Source organism: Boleophthalmus pectinirostris, unplaced genomic scaffold (genome assembly GCF_026225935.1).
Source record: "Boleophthalmus pectinirostris isolate CB_2022bp ecotype Guang Dong unplaced genomic scaffold, ASM2622593v1 HiC_scaffold_18, whole genome shotgun sequence".
NCBI lineage: Eukaryota > Metazoa > Chordata > Actinopteri > Gobiiformes > Gobiidae > Boleophthalmus > Boleophthalmus pectinirostris.
This window is the reverse complement of record NW_026571133.1, coordinates 17,485,051-17,499,807: the sequence shown is the minus strand read 5'-3', so window position 1 is coordinate 17,499,807 and position 14,757 is coordinate 17,485,051. Positions and strand designations below refer to the sequence as shown.

At 36.8% G+C, this 14,757-nt stretch overlaps 1 protein-coding gene across 2 annotated transcripts in view; it reads right to left on the bottom strand.

The window, feature by feature from the left end:
* Positions 1-556: 556 nt before the first annotated feature.
* Positions 557-14,757, bottom strand: part of LOC110161655 (ceramide kinase-like) — a 36,836-nt gene continuing 22,635 nt past the window's right edge. For both annotated transcript variants that reach the window (XM_055154016.1, XM_020926446.2), the window contains exons 7-13: positions 13,886-13,960; positions 12,575-12,727; positions 11,144-11,249; positions 9,895-9,944; positions 7,147-7,355; positions 3,527-3,735; positions 557-2,291 (exon numbers count right to left, since the gene is read on the bottom strand). In XM_055154016.1, the coding sequence (XP_055009991.1) occupies positions 2,207-2,291; positions 3,527-3,735; positions 7,147-7,355; positions 9,895-9,944; positions 11,144-11,249; positions 12,575-12,727; positions 13,886-13,960 (887 nt within the window). In that variant the 3' untranslated portion in view covers positions 557-2,206. The remainder of the gene's footprint in view (positions 2,292-3,526; positions 3,736-7,146; positions 7,356-9,894; positions 9,945-11,143; positions 11,250-12,574; positions 12,728-13,885; positions 13,961-14,757) is intronic.

Sequence of the window (14,757 nt, the reverse complement as noted above, 5' to 3'; positions counted from 1 at the left end):
GTGTGAAAGAAACAAAACGTAAATGCAGGTATGTTTTTATTCAGGAAATATTATGAGACATCTGAAAATAACATAGTATGGGCCCTTTAAGATTGTGATTTTAAGGTTCATTAGCTTTACCATATAGCTTTTGCAGTGTTCTTGTGTTGTAGAACAAAAGGAGTGGTCTGTGTGGTTTGAGAGCCTAAACGATAATGTGATTAACATGGTGTAACTGTAATATTGAGTTTTATACTACATCTGCACTTAGAAAGTTATTCACTGACCTTGTGAACAACTAAAACATGGAAGATGTAATTTATTTTTATTTGAAATCTAAATTAGCTCAATTTGAGTTTCTTGTGTGAAGTAATTTCACATTTGTCTTTGCTTTTACACAAATTTGATTGTGTTTTAGAAATGTTGTAAATCATTCATTGTCTCATATTAGTCCTATTATATTTCTCATTTCACAATTCCAAATTAAAATCTCAAATTAGATAAAAGGACAGACTTTACAGGTTTAGACAACTTTTTCGTAGTTAGACATAAGCGATCATTAAAAAGAATGAACATGTAATTTCAAAGAATTTTATTTTTCAAATAAATTAGTCATCTACACACAGACAGACACAGACACCACATACATGCTTGCAGTACATAGACACTGCATACATGCTTGCAAAACTTTTTTTTTTTTTTTTTCTTCTCAGTCATAAATATGTAGCTTTTGTTGAACCCTCTCTCATGTCTTTCTGCGGTGTTTTGTACATTTCAGAGATTTAAAAGCACCAGAAGAACATCCAAAGTTCACTAAAGTAGAGCTGAAGGTGAAACATTATAGGCCTGTGTTAGGAGTTGGACCACATTCAGAAAGAGACGATTTTTACAACGTGAAATGAACAAGTGCAGAGACAAAGGACGCACCACCTCAGGAAAATGAAGATAAAAAGCATCATAATACAGTGCGAGGCCAAGTCTAATTGATACTGTATGAATGAAATAAGGTTAGTACAATTGTAAATTGGAGTTGAACTCTTGGGTGGAACAGTAAAAACTATGTAACATGATAAAAATATTTGAATCAAGTGAAGGCCAGCTCCAGATGACCCAAGTAACATTCATGCTTTAACACATTCAAGTAATTATATTATTCAAAAAAATCTGTCTGATGCATATATATTTAGTGCATAAAGTTATCAATATATATGTAGAATTTACACTTTATGTACTTGTTTGTGATTTTAAATGATTTTAGTGAATGTATTAAATATATTTGAGAACAGACCGGGTTTATTTCCAGATCACCAGATTATTTCTAATGAGGATTAAAGGGCTGTAAACATGGATAACCTCAGCTGCTGATCTAGCTGTCATTGGTTTTTACCAGTGAAGATCACATCTCAGAGTCACAGGTGCAGAGCAGCAGTGCAGAGAAGCCCCGGATCACTTAGTCACCACTTCGGCTTATTACCCACAATCCACTGGGGCAATGTTAGAGTATTAGCACTGTATTCCGCTTTCCATTAGTGCTCCTGGCTAAAATCAACTTCTCCTGGGCCACAGTTTAACAGTCAGATTTGAGTGCTTTGTTCTTGTGTGCTTTTAAGTTTATCTTTATGGCTCACCAGCCTTCCAAAACACAAATGCCTCTCTGAGAGAATATTCAATTTGAATTGTCCTTCATGACAAAAGGTAAAAAATAAAAGATTGTTGGTGGAGACCAGCTCAGTCTTGCTCAATGTGGAACTCTGTTTTCCTTTAGATGCATAGTGAAAACATATTTTCAAAGAAATGCACAAGTCACTTTTAAGATAGAAAAACTGGGCATATTGCATTTCAAACGCCGAATGGCACCAGATAAACATATTTTGTCTATAAAAATCTCTTAACACTTTTTACTTTCATGTTACCTTTTAAAGGAACAGTTTAGGCTTCATAAGATACTTGTTAAAAAGAACATTCTTGCCCACAGTCAAACTTTGAGCAAGCTGTGGCAATGACACAGGGAACCAGCTGTACAACAATGACACCTGGTCTGACTTTACAATCTACAGTATTTTGGTAATACATCAATTAAAATCACTTTGAAAAATGATTACTTTAAACACAAAGTATCACTTGATTTTGTACAATTAAAAAAAAAAAAAAAAAAAAAGCATGTTCTTCTTGCCAAGATCCACTCAGCCTTGTGCATCTAAATACCACATTCAGAGTTTCCACATTGTCAGAGCTCCTCAAACACAAACTGCTGCTGTTCTTGGGTCTCTTCAATGCCACGTGCAAACAGGTGAATCAACTGGCACTGGACACTGCAAAGAAACACACAAAGCACACAGATTATTACACGCTAACAGATCTAGCTGGACCTGGAAGACATTTTAGAACATGTGTCACCTTGTTTTTGGGAGTCAAAGTTCAGTTCAGCACAATCGGTAGTTGGTTTAGAATATAAAACATTTCCCACAACTAAATTCACAACCAGGGACGTATAGCTGGTGGTAGTGACAAGGCCTGACACAACAGTATCAGCTGGAACAATATTATTTCAAACACACACACATCACATTGTAGTTTTATATAGCTATAACTTGGCTTTTCAGCCTTAAAGGCACTCAAACATACACATACATTCATATACCAGGACCACAGACACTGAGTCTAGGCTAAAAACTTAAAAAAAAAAAACGTCTGGAAATGTTTTATGATGACTTTGAACAACCAGCCAAGATCGCAATATTTTAATCCTCTCAAAACTATTCACTTTTATCATTCCTCTACATCTAAACTCTGGTCGTTATTCTTCTTTTTCCCCACTTTCTTTCCGTTTCGCCCGAACTAAAACCATTAATTATCGACACAGCACTCAGACCAGCTCACTGTGAGAGCGATTAGCACAGGGAAGAGGCAATAAAGGGACAGACTCATGCTTTAATTAAAGGGGAGTAGCCTTTTAACATGGGGAGGGCCGTTAAATTAGTAACATTACAGAACCATGCATCATTGGCTAAGTACAATGGAGCATGAAATAAATGATGTGTCCAGCTGTGCCATAGGAATGTATAGGGATCGGAGTATAGGAGAATAAGACTGCACACTAGGGAAAGTAGAATTAGTCTTATATTGAATAGTAGAAACTAATCTCTTAACTCTAAAATACAATGGTTGCTTGTATTGTCAAGTATTTTCACGATACCTACATCTTACATTTTAGTATTTGTTTGTAGTGTGTATGTATTCTTAAAGGTGCAGTATGGAACTTGTCTCCAAGCTGAGGTTACTGCTTTGCCTGGAATGTTCTACAAAATAAAACAACCAGATGTTCCCACCAGGCCAATCAAATGCTCATCACATAAAGGTATATATTTCAAGGCATTTATAATAATTATAGATTTCTTAGAAAATATAAACCATGCGTAAGTTTAATGCCATACTGTGGAACATTCCAGTCTATGCAACAACAGTTCCATGGAGACACACCTTATCCCAAAAGTGACATAGAGCACCATTAACTGAACCTTATTGTATTAACTATTTGAACTATTACCTGACTTGAATGCTGACATGGGGCAGGATCTCGCCATCGCAGGTCCAGCTGCTCTGGGCGGAGTCATTGTTACACCTGCAGGGGGTAGGGCATACAGGTGTAAAGGTGTTCTTCATGGGTATCTCGCTGAGGTCCTCCACTGAAACCACGTGTCGTGGCTGGAATTTAAATTTCTTCACTCGGTGGACGTCCACAAACACGTGGTCAAACTGTAGAGAGGAGCAAAATGCATTATTAGGACTTAATCTGAAAATGAAATAACTTTTTAGTTATAAAAGTAATGTGCATCTTAATACAATAAACAAAACATTTAAATCTTGCACATTCTTTCAAGCATTGCATAATAGCCAATCAGATGTTGCTACTCGTGTATTTCACCTTCCAGTTACCTGCAACATTTTGAGGACTTTTTTCCATTTAAAAGCTATAATATTTTGTTAATATTTAGTTATAAATTGCCAATCTATGGCAACGGTCCAGAAAATGAAACCCATGGATATGCATTTGATCTATATTTCTGTTCTACAAAGACTATTCAGTCAGGGGCAGAGGGTGAACGACTACAGACTACCTCGTTATAAGAAGAGCAGGTTAACATTGTACATGTCCTGCCACAATGTATTTTGTGGCAGGACAATAAAAACACTAAAACTCAACAATTTTGAATGATGAGAAAAGACTTAAAATGACAAGTAGTAAAGAAATAATAGGCTAGTCAGTTCTCTTTTAAATGTCTTATATCTAAGACTTGCTTTTCTTCACAAAGTGCCACTTCCTCTTTGCTACACTCTTTATTCTTCTGCCTGTCCACTGTCTATCTCTCCCCACTCATCCAAAAAACTCACTGACAACCATTTATTTCACATCAGAGCCACTTTATGAGCGTGCTCTTTGCATTCACGCGGGACGTTGGGCCTAAAAGGCTTTCTGACAAGGCCATGAATACGCTTAGAGCCGCCTCACTCCTGTTTCTCCTCGCTCGGCTGGACACTGAGGCTGATATTAAGTGAACGGAGATGCAAAGTCACTCAGCCCTTATCACTCATAGTCCTCTTTTCAACTTGATATGTGCCAAGTAAAGCAGGAGATCTAGTCCAGTGGTCCCCAAAGTGAGGTATGGCTCTTACAGAAGATTTCTTATAGTTCATGTCCTGATTTTGTTTCATTAAAGGTTTATAGCTAATCCAGCTCTTAATTAGATGTACTTGCGTTGAAACCTAATAGACTTCTTGTTAGAATAGATTGTGGTCACTGAGTTCAGATTTTTCTACACCCCTCCCCCTCATTTTGCGGCACATTTAGTTTTGATTAGCCAAAAACCTGACAAAGACAAATCACAACCAAAAATTACAATACAAAAAAAAATTTCACTTATAGTTTGGCTTAAAAGATACACTATGTAACTTTTCTGGTTTAAGTCTGCCATGTGCTTGTCACTACAAATAAGTTTTGTTTGAATTATACAGTTACATAGTGCACCTTTTTTTTTTAAATTTTTAATTTTTTTTTATTTTTTAGAAAAGACCCATTTAGTTTTTATGAATTGGTTAGCTGTGTGTGTGTGGTGCAGATGCAATTCAAAAATGAATTGCCAAATATTTTGTCTTTCGTGTTCCCTCATTTTCTACCATCTATCTGCTTGAGCAGCGTGGTAATATAATCCCAGCAGTGCACGCTGCTTGTTTTTGGTAAAGACTGATTTGGTGAATGTTAATCTGTCTAAAGACACGCTCCACACATCACACAGCGGCCAAATCTTCTCAGTCTAACAGCAGCTTCCATTTCACCATTTCCTTCTGCTAACCGGTTCATTTTTCATTGAGCTTGTTCCAATTCAGCAGTCGAGCAGGATTGGCTGTGATATTTTGATCACATGTCGTGTTGCCTTGGATTCCAGCCGCCTCGGTCTTACAGAAGTAATTTCCAAACACAGATACATGCTGTACCAATTAGAGTAAGAACAGGTCAGCAGCACCAATAGAACAATTACATCAAGAGTATAAAATTACATCTTAAAATAATTTCTGTGTGGAGATGTATGTCTGCGCTTGGTCTTGTGGATTTTTTCCCATCATTCAGTAAGGACACACTCATACTAGACCAATCAAACTGTGCCATGCTCCGGTTTGGTCGGGGAGAGGCTTGGGTCTCCCTTGGGCCTGCACTCATACCTGCACAAACAAACTGAGCCACAGCCTGGATACGTCAAGCACTGTTTGCTTTAAGCTACACTATGCCACTTTTTTCTGCCACCTGCTTGTCTCCATGGAGATGTTAATGCTTTGACAAAAATATCACACACTATCACACACACTCTCAACTTCACCAGCAGAGAGCTATTGACCAAAGTTGTATTATTATTCCTGCAGGTTGAAGTCACTGCACAGTTTCCTCTGGAAAGCCCCTATAGATAAAATTACTGCTATGACTGTTTTCTAAATAGGATAAACTGTCTCAAGGCGTATCCTGTGGCAATAATTAGCTAAACCCACCAGACCCCCTGTGATGCAGTGTGATCCTACAGGGGTATTAGACCACATTTCTCCCATTCATTACTGAAACTATGATCCAGCCATTACATACATCCTCACTGGACCAAACTGCAGGTTATTTATGAAACGCGGGGAGGCACTGGGGCTAAGGGGGGGCTAAGGGGGGGCTAAGGCTTCTGCACTAAAGTGAACTGTAGCAGGTGAAATGAGCAGAGTCAGCAGATGGAGATGCTAGCACAGCAGTGGGCTAACTCCTGCCTTCTGCTCTCCGCTGCACACTACAACACACTCAATTTATCCAGGCACAGGTTGAGCAGCTCCTGGTGAGCCACATCAGGTTCAGTGGGAGTGAGGACAAGCTGGGAATCAGATATTGCTGTTTTTATTACTTGTTGGTAAACTGATAATTGGAAAGGATCATTAAAATTGACTTCTGTGCTAGAAAATGGGTTTCAACTGGTAAATTATACAATGGGTTTTCTGTCATGATCACTTGATTGTTACTGTTTTTTTTTCTTTTACATTCTAAAAAATAAATATGAAAATGTATGCACTTTTGGGGTGTATAAGAAAGACATATTACTGCTTTAAATATGTGCTATGCAACTTTTCTGGTGGATGGTCTGCTTCTTGCTTGCTTGGTATGTTCCACAGTACAGAATTAAACTCATCTCATGGAGATGCCATCAGACCAAGTTAAAGGTCAGATTTGTGAAGTGGTGAGCACACTCATAGTGCAAAAGCATATTTTAAGGTATTTCTAAGCAATGAAAAACACCTGTAATAATCTGAATGATATGTTAAATGCCATACTATTGAACATTCCAGGCAAAGCAACAGCTCTATGATGAAGTCTGTGGTAGACTCCTCACCAGAGAAGGTACAAAGTGCACCTTTAAATCAAAGTACAATAGATACTGTTACTGATATAATATTTGTGTTGGGTATCTGTAGACTCTCAAATTGTGCATAAATAGGGGACAAGTTCAACTGTAACACTGGTGATAGTAATTTTTTTCACCTTTAAAATTATTATAATTTGCAGTTGTTCACAATGTTCTCAGTTTTCTACATCACATGTACAATGTAATTTGTATGTCAAACGGTGATGATGCTGCATATTCCCACCTGGTCATCCTTGTTGGTGTGCCTCAGCAGGTGTTTGAAGAAGTCAATCCTGGAGCACTTTCGGACAAGGATGAGGTCAGCTGTCCCATCTGCGAGGTGTGCCGAAGGAGACAGGCCCTTGGGACTGCGGGGACAAGCACAGCTCATACACGCCGCGTTTATGGCCATGAATTTCCCACTGATCACTGTCCAGCCATCATCACGCCTATCTGAAACAGGTATTAGCAGCATGGTATGTAAGTTGTATTTTTGGGGACATTTTAGTCAATGAAAAAAGGTGATATTAGTTATTCAGCTTGTAGAAATAATATGTGATGCATATATAAGACAACTTTCAATGGATCTTTCCCTGACTCATGATCTTTTTTCTCCAGCCTTGTTTAATATATGGGATACTTTGTACTCAAAAGTGATATTTTGCCATATGTCATTTTATTTATAATTATATAACTTATTAGCATAAATACTAAGCACTTTATGAAATGATTTCCAAACTGTCATCAGTAACTGGGAACATAATGGACTTTTAAACTAAGTACTTCTAAGTCCTTCAGCACATTTGTTCTTGGATGCACTGCAAAATTTTCCAAATGTGGCATGAGATCTGAACGATAATCCAACTATACTGAGCCACTCCATTATTATGTTAAATCTGTGTTTACTCTGTCTGATGCTTCTAGTAGATGCCAAAGGACGATTCACTATTGTTTATATCAGTCTCCAGTTCGTCTGCCATCTTTAGGCTCCATCAGAAACTGGCACCACTGTAGTAACAGATTTTGTGAGATCTACTCAGTTTACAAATATACACATTTTAATTTGATTGTAGTGTACAGTCAGCTTTAACCATGCTCACATTAGACACTAAATAGCTCATTTAAGAGTGCTATGTTGTCACACTAAAGCCACAATGTTTTAAAGTAAATATGTGTTTAATAACTTTAAAGCATCATAACATCATCTGGTAGCCCACTGAATGAGAAAATTAATCATGTTGTGAAGTAGGAAAAATTAAAATAGTTTGTGTGTGGAGTATTCTTTTTGTGGATTGGCAATGGGTTGCACACAATTGGCACTAATGAAAGTCCATTAAGTTCCAGATGTCTTCATGTTCTAAGAAGGTCTAAGAAACAAAAAGTTTACATTATAAAGTTTAGACTTCTTTTTACTTGTAGAACAACACAAGATATTTCAAAGGCAATTAAATGTAGCCAAGGATCAGTTCACAATATCAAAAGAAGTCATATAGATAAAAATGTGATTGGATTAAGCTTGTTTTTCTGATTAGACACGCTTTGCAGATTTCCAGAACACCAGACGTGATGGTCGCACTTCACAAAGCGCTAACACTGCTCCTTAGAGATCCCTTGCTGTTGATGAGCCAATCAGATGTCTCGATTCACCCATGAGACCACAAAACTGTCACTGCTTCAATAACCGACCAAGTGTGCAACGAAATCACGTTCAAATTAGCTTTACTGTGTCTCCAGGGGAAAATTAGTAAGAAAAAAAATCATTACCTTTACCCTCCATTTGGCAAAACAAACTTACAGAGGTGATCACCACAGATAACAAGCCCGCTGAGGCTACTGCGAAATGTGGCCTCGCAATTGTACAATAGTGATTAAAGTAACATTTGAGGAGCAGGAACAAAACAAAGGCAGCTGTGAGAGGCCTGTATGCATTAGCCAATGTCTGCAAATGACTGTTTTCTCTGAGAGGGAGGCCATTTCTGTGTCAGGACTCATTGACTCAGCAGTTGGAGGAGTTTACCCCTCAAAGAGAACAGGGCAAAACATAAAAACAAACAGAAATCGCTAAGCAAATGATGTGAGGTGAAGCAATAGTCAAAAGGATGAAAATCAAGAGCAGTGATTCTCAACTGGTGGCCCCTTCGTCACAAAGTTACTGCAAAGTTTAGAGATGTATTGTACATGAAAGGACATTAGATAACAGAAAAAGTACTTCATAAAACATTGTACTTTACCTGAGCATGCGATGTGAAAAGACTAATAATAAAAAAATATGCCATGACCCAAATATTTTAAACATATTCTCTCAGTTGAAAATCAGTTGCTATGTACTAGTATGTCTGTTTTTGTGTAAAATGGCTTGGAGTACAGTTATAAACTACAGTAAATTACTTTTTCATCAATCTCTGGTGAGTACTGGGTTTGTACCAAATGGAGCCAATGCATTAGTTTTGGAGAGTTGGTAATGAAAAGATTTTAATTAAAATCATGATGAGATTTATTCAATGTCACTAACATAATTTTGTATTCTCATCAATAACTCATTAAATCTCTAATCAAACGCGGCATCATGGAAAATTAGGACAAAGCAAGGTTTGGATTAAAAATTATAATGATGTGGTGATATTGACATCTGCACACAGGTAGTTATATTGACTTTCATAGTAAAAGATCACAAGTATGTTTTGTTTTAGGGAATAATCATAGTTTATTTACAAGTAGCAGCAAACTATAAATAATGAGGAACATTTTTATATAGAGCTTTACATCAAGGAAGACACTGTGGGGTTAAGTGTCTTGCCCAAGGACAAAACAACAGCATTCATCTGTGGGAGCTGGAATTGCCTACCCCTGGATTTGTGGATCTGACCACTCTACCAATGATGTGTCAAAAGCAGGATTCAGTCCGCTAGCAATCTGATCAGTGGGCAGACACTCTGTGCAATCACAGTATATTTATTATGCGCAAAATCGTTTGAAAAATAATTACACGTACCTTTCTCAGTCTTCTTTTTCTCCCCTGATGTGTGCTGACAGACTCTACACCTGCAAAATGGCAAAAAAAATAATCTCATATTATAACCAAAATATTGTGATGATACATGATGATACAATATATACTTATAAACTGAGCACTTAAGTTGTTTGTTGACTCATTTACGAATGGTTAAGACTTTAGCTAAAACTTTGATCTAACTTGTTATAAAACATGTAATTGTCTATATGCACTGTATTCTTAAATGGTGAAAAGAGCAGCAAGTCCAGCAATTTGAAATACAACAGCAAAACATATAAGTTGGCTTCTTTTACTATTTAAAGGCTATAGGTTATAATGTTTCCTCATCACAAACATACCTGTGTTTTGTTTCAGTCACTCAAGTTTAAAACATAAACCCTGCATATTTAGGCTGAGTTCTTCTGTCAAAGAGAAAACTGTCATCATCAGGTGGAACGGCTCTGTTCCACTTGATGATGCCATACGGTAATACGGGAAGTGCTCCAGTGTGTTTTAAAACTCCATACACCTTCACTAGAATCATTTGGATAATTGGATAATTTCAACCCTGGAATTGCCAGTCTCTGCTGAACTAAGGATGAGAGGTAGCTGTTAACTACCACTACATGACACCACGAGGTGGAAAAGAACATTATGAGCTTTAAAGATATTGACAGACTAATAACACACATTATTACATACATGTTGAAAGAAATGTGTGAATGAAACAAATCACAACACCAGGTATGTTTTTGATGAGGGAAAAACATTCTAACACAGGGGTGGGCAATTATTTTTTCCATGGGGCCACATGAGAAACAGAAAATATTGAAGACAGCTAGGCCAAAATGCTTAACTAAATTTGGCATAATATTAATTGTATTTCTTTATAAAAAAGCAGTAAATAGCATTGTTTTGACAAGCTGGTAAGACTGGTAAGAGTTTATGTTATGACTAAGCAATGAAAAAGGGAGGTTGCCTTAGAAAAAACTACAGTAATAAAAAAAACACCTCTAAAATAAAAGCAGTGCAGCTTTAGTCTATACATGAAGAAAAATAAAAAAATATGTTTATTTTGTAATTCCATGTGTTCATTAAATTTTACCACAGATAGCAGAATTGATTCCTCTGTTCATAAACAACATGGGTAAACAATAATCCATTGGTATCATATGACCTTAATCTTTTCAATGCTATTTAAAGTGTTTGCTGAAAATCTCTATGCTGCCCACTGGGAGCGGATGTTTACCCTGATCTGCACTGCACTTTATCTCTGGGACTGCTCACATCATCCTCAGCGGGTAGAAATGACACAGTGCCTTCGTAGTGGTTGTGGTTAAGAAAGGTTTTTACCCCTGAAAAAAAAAAAAAAAAAAAAAACACAAGAAAAAAACGATGAAAATAACAGTTGTGAGGAATATGTGAAACTATTTATGAATTATCATTATCCAGAAGATATTTGGTATTTGATGGTGTCATTTGCTTGTGTACATGCCTGCATGCTGTTGAACATTCCAGGCAAAACAGTAAAATTTCCATAGACAGGAAGTGGCAAACCCTCCACCAGAATAGTTACATATTGCACCTTTAAATAGTGAGTTTGGCAAATGGCAAAATAAAAAAACCCATGTAAGTAAGTTCTGATACAAATTTGTGAAGCATGTGGAGCATGTGAAATACATTTACTTTTAATGAAATTCCTGTTTCAATTCTAATTCAAACCCCACTTCAATTACCACAATGCACCCAACCCTAGAAATATGTGCATATTATGGAAAGCACTTAATAAATCAATTAAATTTCCTCTAAATATTAAAAAAGTGTCCATGTGTATGTTAAAACAAATATAAATTACTTTCTTGCTTGTTCCGGATGGAAGCCATTTAATTGTGCCCAGTTTTTCCATTTTATAAAGTGGATTACTGCGCGCCGAGTACCGTACAGTGCATTGAACTGTAGCGTATGTGAGCAGGGCCCATGGGAGCAGAGTTGGAGGTGGTAGTAGTAAAACCTTTAGCCTGAACTCCTGAGCTAGAATCCGTGTGTTAGATACTATCTGAAATCCTCCGCAGCCACCAGCACACACAAGTCCAAGTCCTTCAACAATGGACTGTGCCGGGTCTAAGTCGGGTTAGAATAAGTTGATCCGGGGTTAAAAGGTAAGTATGAGTGCTTAGCCAGGCTTGAACTCAGATGCTGACCCTTCACACCTGCGAGGCTGCAGCAGCGAATGGCTCTGTGGTTTACTACTGAGAGCTGTTTCATAAGAAGCATTCAGAAAAGTGTGCCATTTATCTGACTTGTAACTAAAACCAAAAATGAAGGTTTAAAGGGGACATATTGTGTAAAATGGACTTTTATAAGATTTAAATGATCTCATAACAGCGTTCCTTCATCATTTACTTACTATGAGTTGTATTTTTATTGATTCATGTATGTTTTATTAATACTATATTGTTATGATTCAAGAAAATGTCTCTCTTTTCATGTAACCCCTGTCCATGCTCATTGCTCTCTACTTACTTATACAACTCAAAATTTCACAAACCAGATCATGACGTTGCCTTATGATGATTTTGTATGTATTTGTCTCCTTTTACTACTTGTTTTAGTGATGGTTTAATGCTTCTCTACGCATGGCCTCATCCAGGTTTAGACCTGGTTCAGTCCTGACTTTTACCAGCGAGGTCGTAGCGAGCAGGGCCCAGCCATCTTTTCTTCTCACTGTCGGACAGCACATCTCCGTAGAAACCGTATCCTAGCAGCGAGACAGAGAATCTAAGGAAGAAGTCGTTGTGGTGAACTGAGCACACGTCCATCGGCTGTGCATCACCTGGAGAAGAAATGGACACTGTAAGACACATTAACAGCTACAATTATGTGTAGTATTTATTCCAAATATGTAGTAGAAATTTTCAAATGTATTGTAAACAACAGCAATATGTCTCAAATATGAAGTAAACACATTCATATGAAATATTACTCTAACCATTGTGCTAACATGTATGCTAACATACATGAACATTTACACAGGCAGTGGCTCCCTCTTTTCTGCATCACTCAAGGAAAAACTAAAACTAAAACACAACACTACGCACCCTAGTCCATCTTTCCCACAATCAGGGAATAATTTAGCTCCATAAAATGCTTATTTGAAAAGAAAAATAGTTATTTATAAATATTACAACTAAAACATTAAAAACATGAAATTGTTTAACTTTAACCTTAAGCCAGTTATTTAATCATAAGACAGATGAATGAGCTCCTCACGCTGGGTAAAATTCTCTATGAAATGACATAACATCCCTGGCATTACCTTAATGTTAAAAAATGAACAGAAACTAAAACTTTTCTTTTTTTTTTTTATATTTTATTTTTCTTTAGTTTTGAAAAAAGGTAAACAACGTATAACACAAAACATTGAACATGACAAAGAGAGTAGACAAATTTGACAGACTGCATCCAGTGTTTTTATATCACATTTAAATTTAAATAATATTACGACACTTCCTTTCCAGCATATGAGTCCCATTTACTCCAAAGTTTGTCAAAGAGGTCCATTTTCAAATTAAGTCCAAATGTTATTTTTTCCATTTTCTTAATTTCATTTATAATTTTCGACCAGTCTTTGATTGATGGTGCAGTTTGTGTCGAAAGTAAAACTTTTCAAACTACAATTGAGAAAAAAAAAAAAGACTGAATGAAAAGGCATATTGCCTATTGCTTTTAATTCACACTATTAGCTTGTGAAGTTCGGTACAAGATCAAATACATTTGTTATCGTCTAAAAGCCAACTCAAATCTTTAAGCCTTTAAGACTGACTGTGTGACTTATTTTTGTGCAGGCCCTGTATTTTATCCCTATTACTTCAGTTCAAAGGTTGTGTGTATTTCCTGTGACAGACCAGCTCTGATAATATCTAACAGAAAAGAAACATGCCGCAGCTGTAGTCCACAAATAAAAGGTGCATGTGTCTTTTCAATTACTCACCCACAATGATGTGTAAAGCAGACGTGACCGGATCGTTGGTGCCCACTGTGCTGAAGCAGATACAATCAGTAGAACCTGTTAAAGAGGGGACACCGGTCAGACACAAGAAAAACACTATATGTCATTGTAAAGAGCCAAGCAATGCACCTGCTACCATCATGACACTTGAAATACTCAATACCAGAACGTGTAAAATAACATAGTGGTTTACAAAATGTGGTTCAAATGCTGTGGTGGCACACTGGGTCAATAATAGTTATAGTACTTCTATGTCCTGTGGATTAGTCCACATGAAAAACTACTTCCAAAACTTGCTTTAATCATTTAGATCTAGTTTAGCCTGTTAAAATCTCGTGGTACTTGGGAAACTAAATATTTTCTAGTTTGTGAACCACTGCTGCTTTACTGTACAATGTGGTCACACTCCTTTCTAAGTAATGTTGCTGATTTGTTTGGTTGTTGTGGTAAATGTAGGTTTGGGTTGTGGATTTGCCAGTACTGTTACAGGCACTAGACCATGAACAATCATTAATGAATGTCATTCTTCTTGATGTTCTTGTTATTCTGTTTTCACAAGGATTGGCCAACTGAGTCATCTGAAAACTGTGTTTAGCTTTCTTAATGTATTTAATGGTACTTAAATAAGTGGAAGATGCAAAATCTAGCTTTTCAGTTGAATGGTTCATGTCCACAGTGATGCAGTCAGGCAGGTTACAGTTTAATTAACGCAATAAAAAATAGTTAAGTTTAGTGTCATACTAATGAGGAACAGTTCCGGTAAAGCCATAATATTTCAATGAAGGCACACACCTTTAAATTCTGAATACAACATGATATCTAAAAAGAACAGGAGACCAGTAATTGGAAAAAGC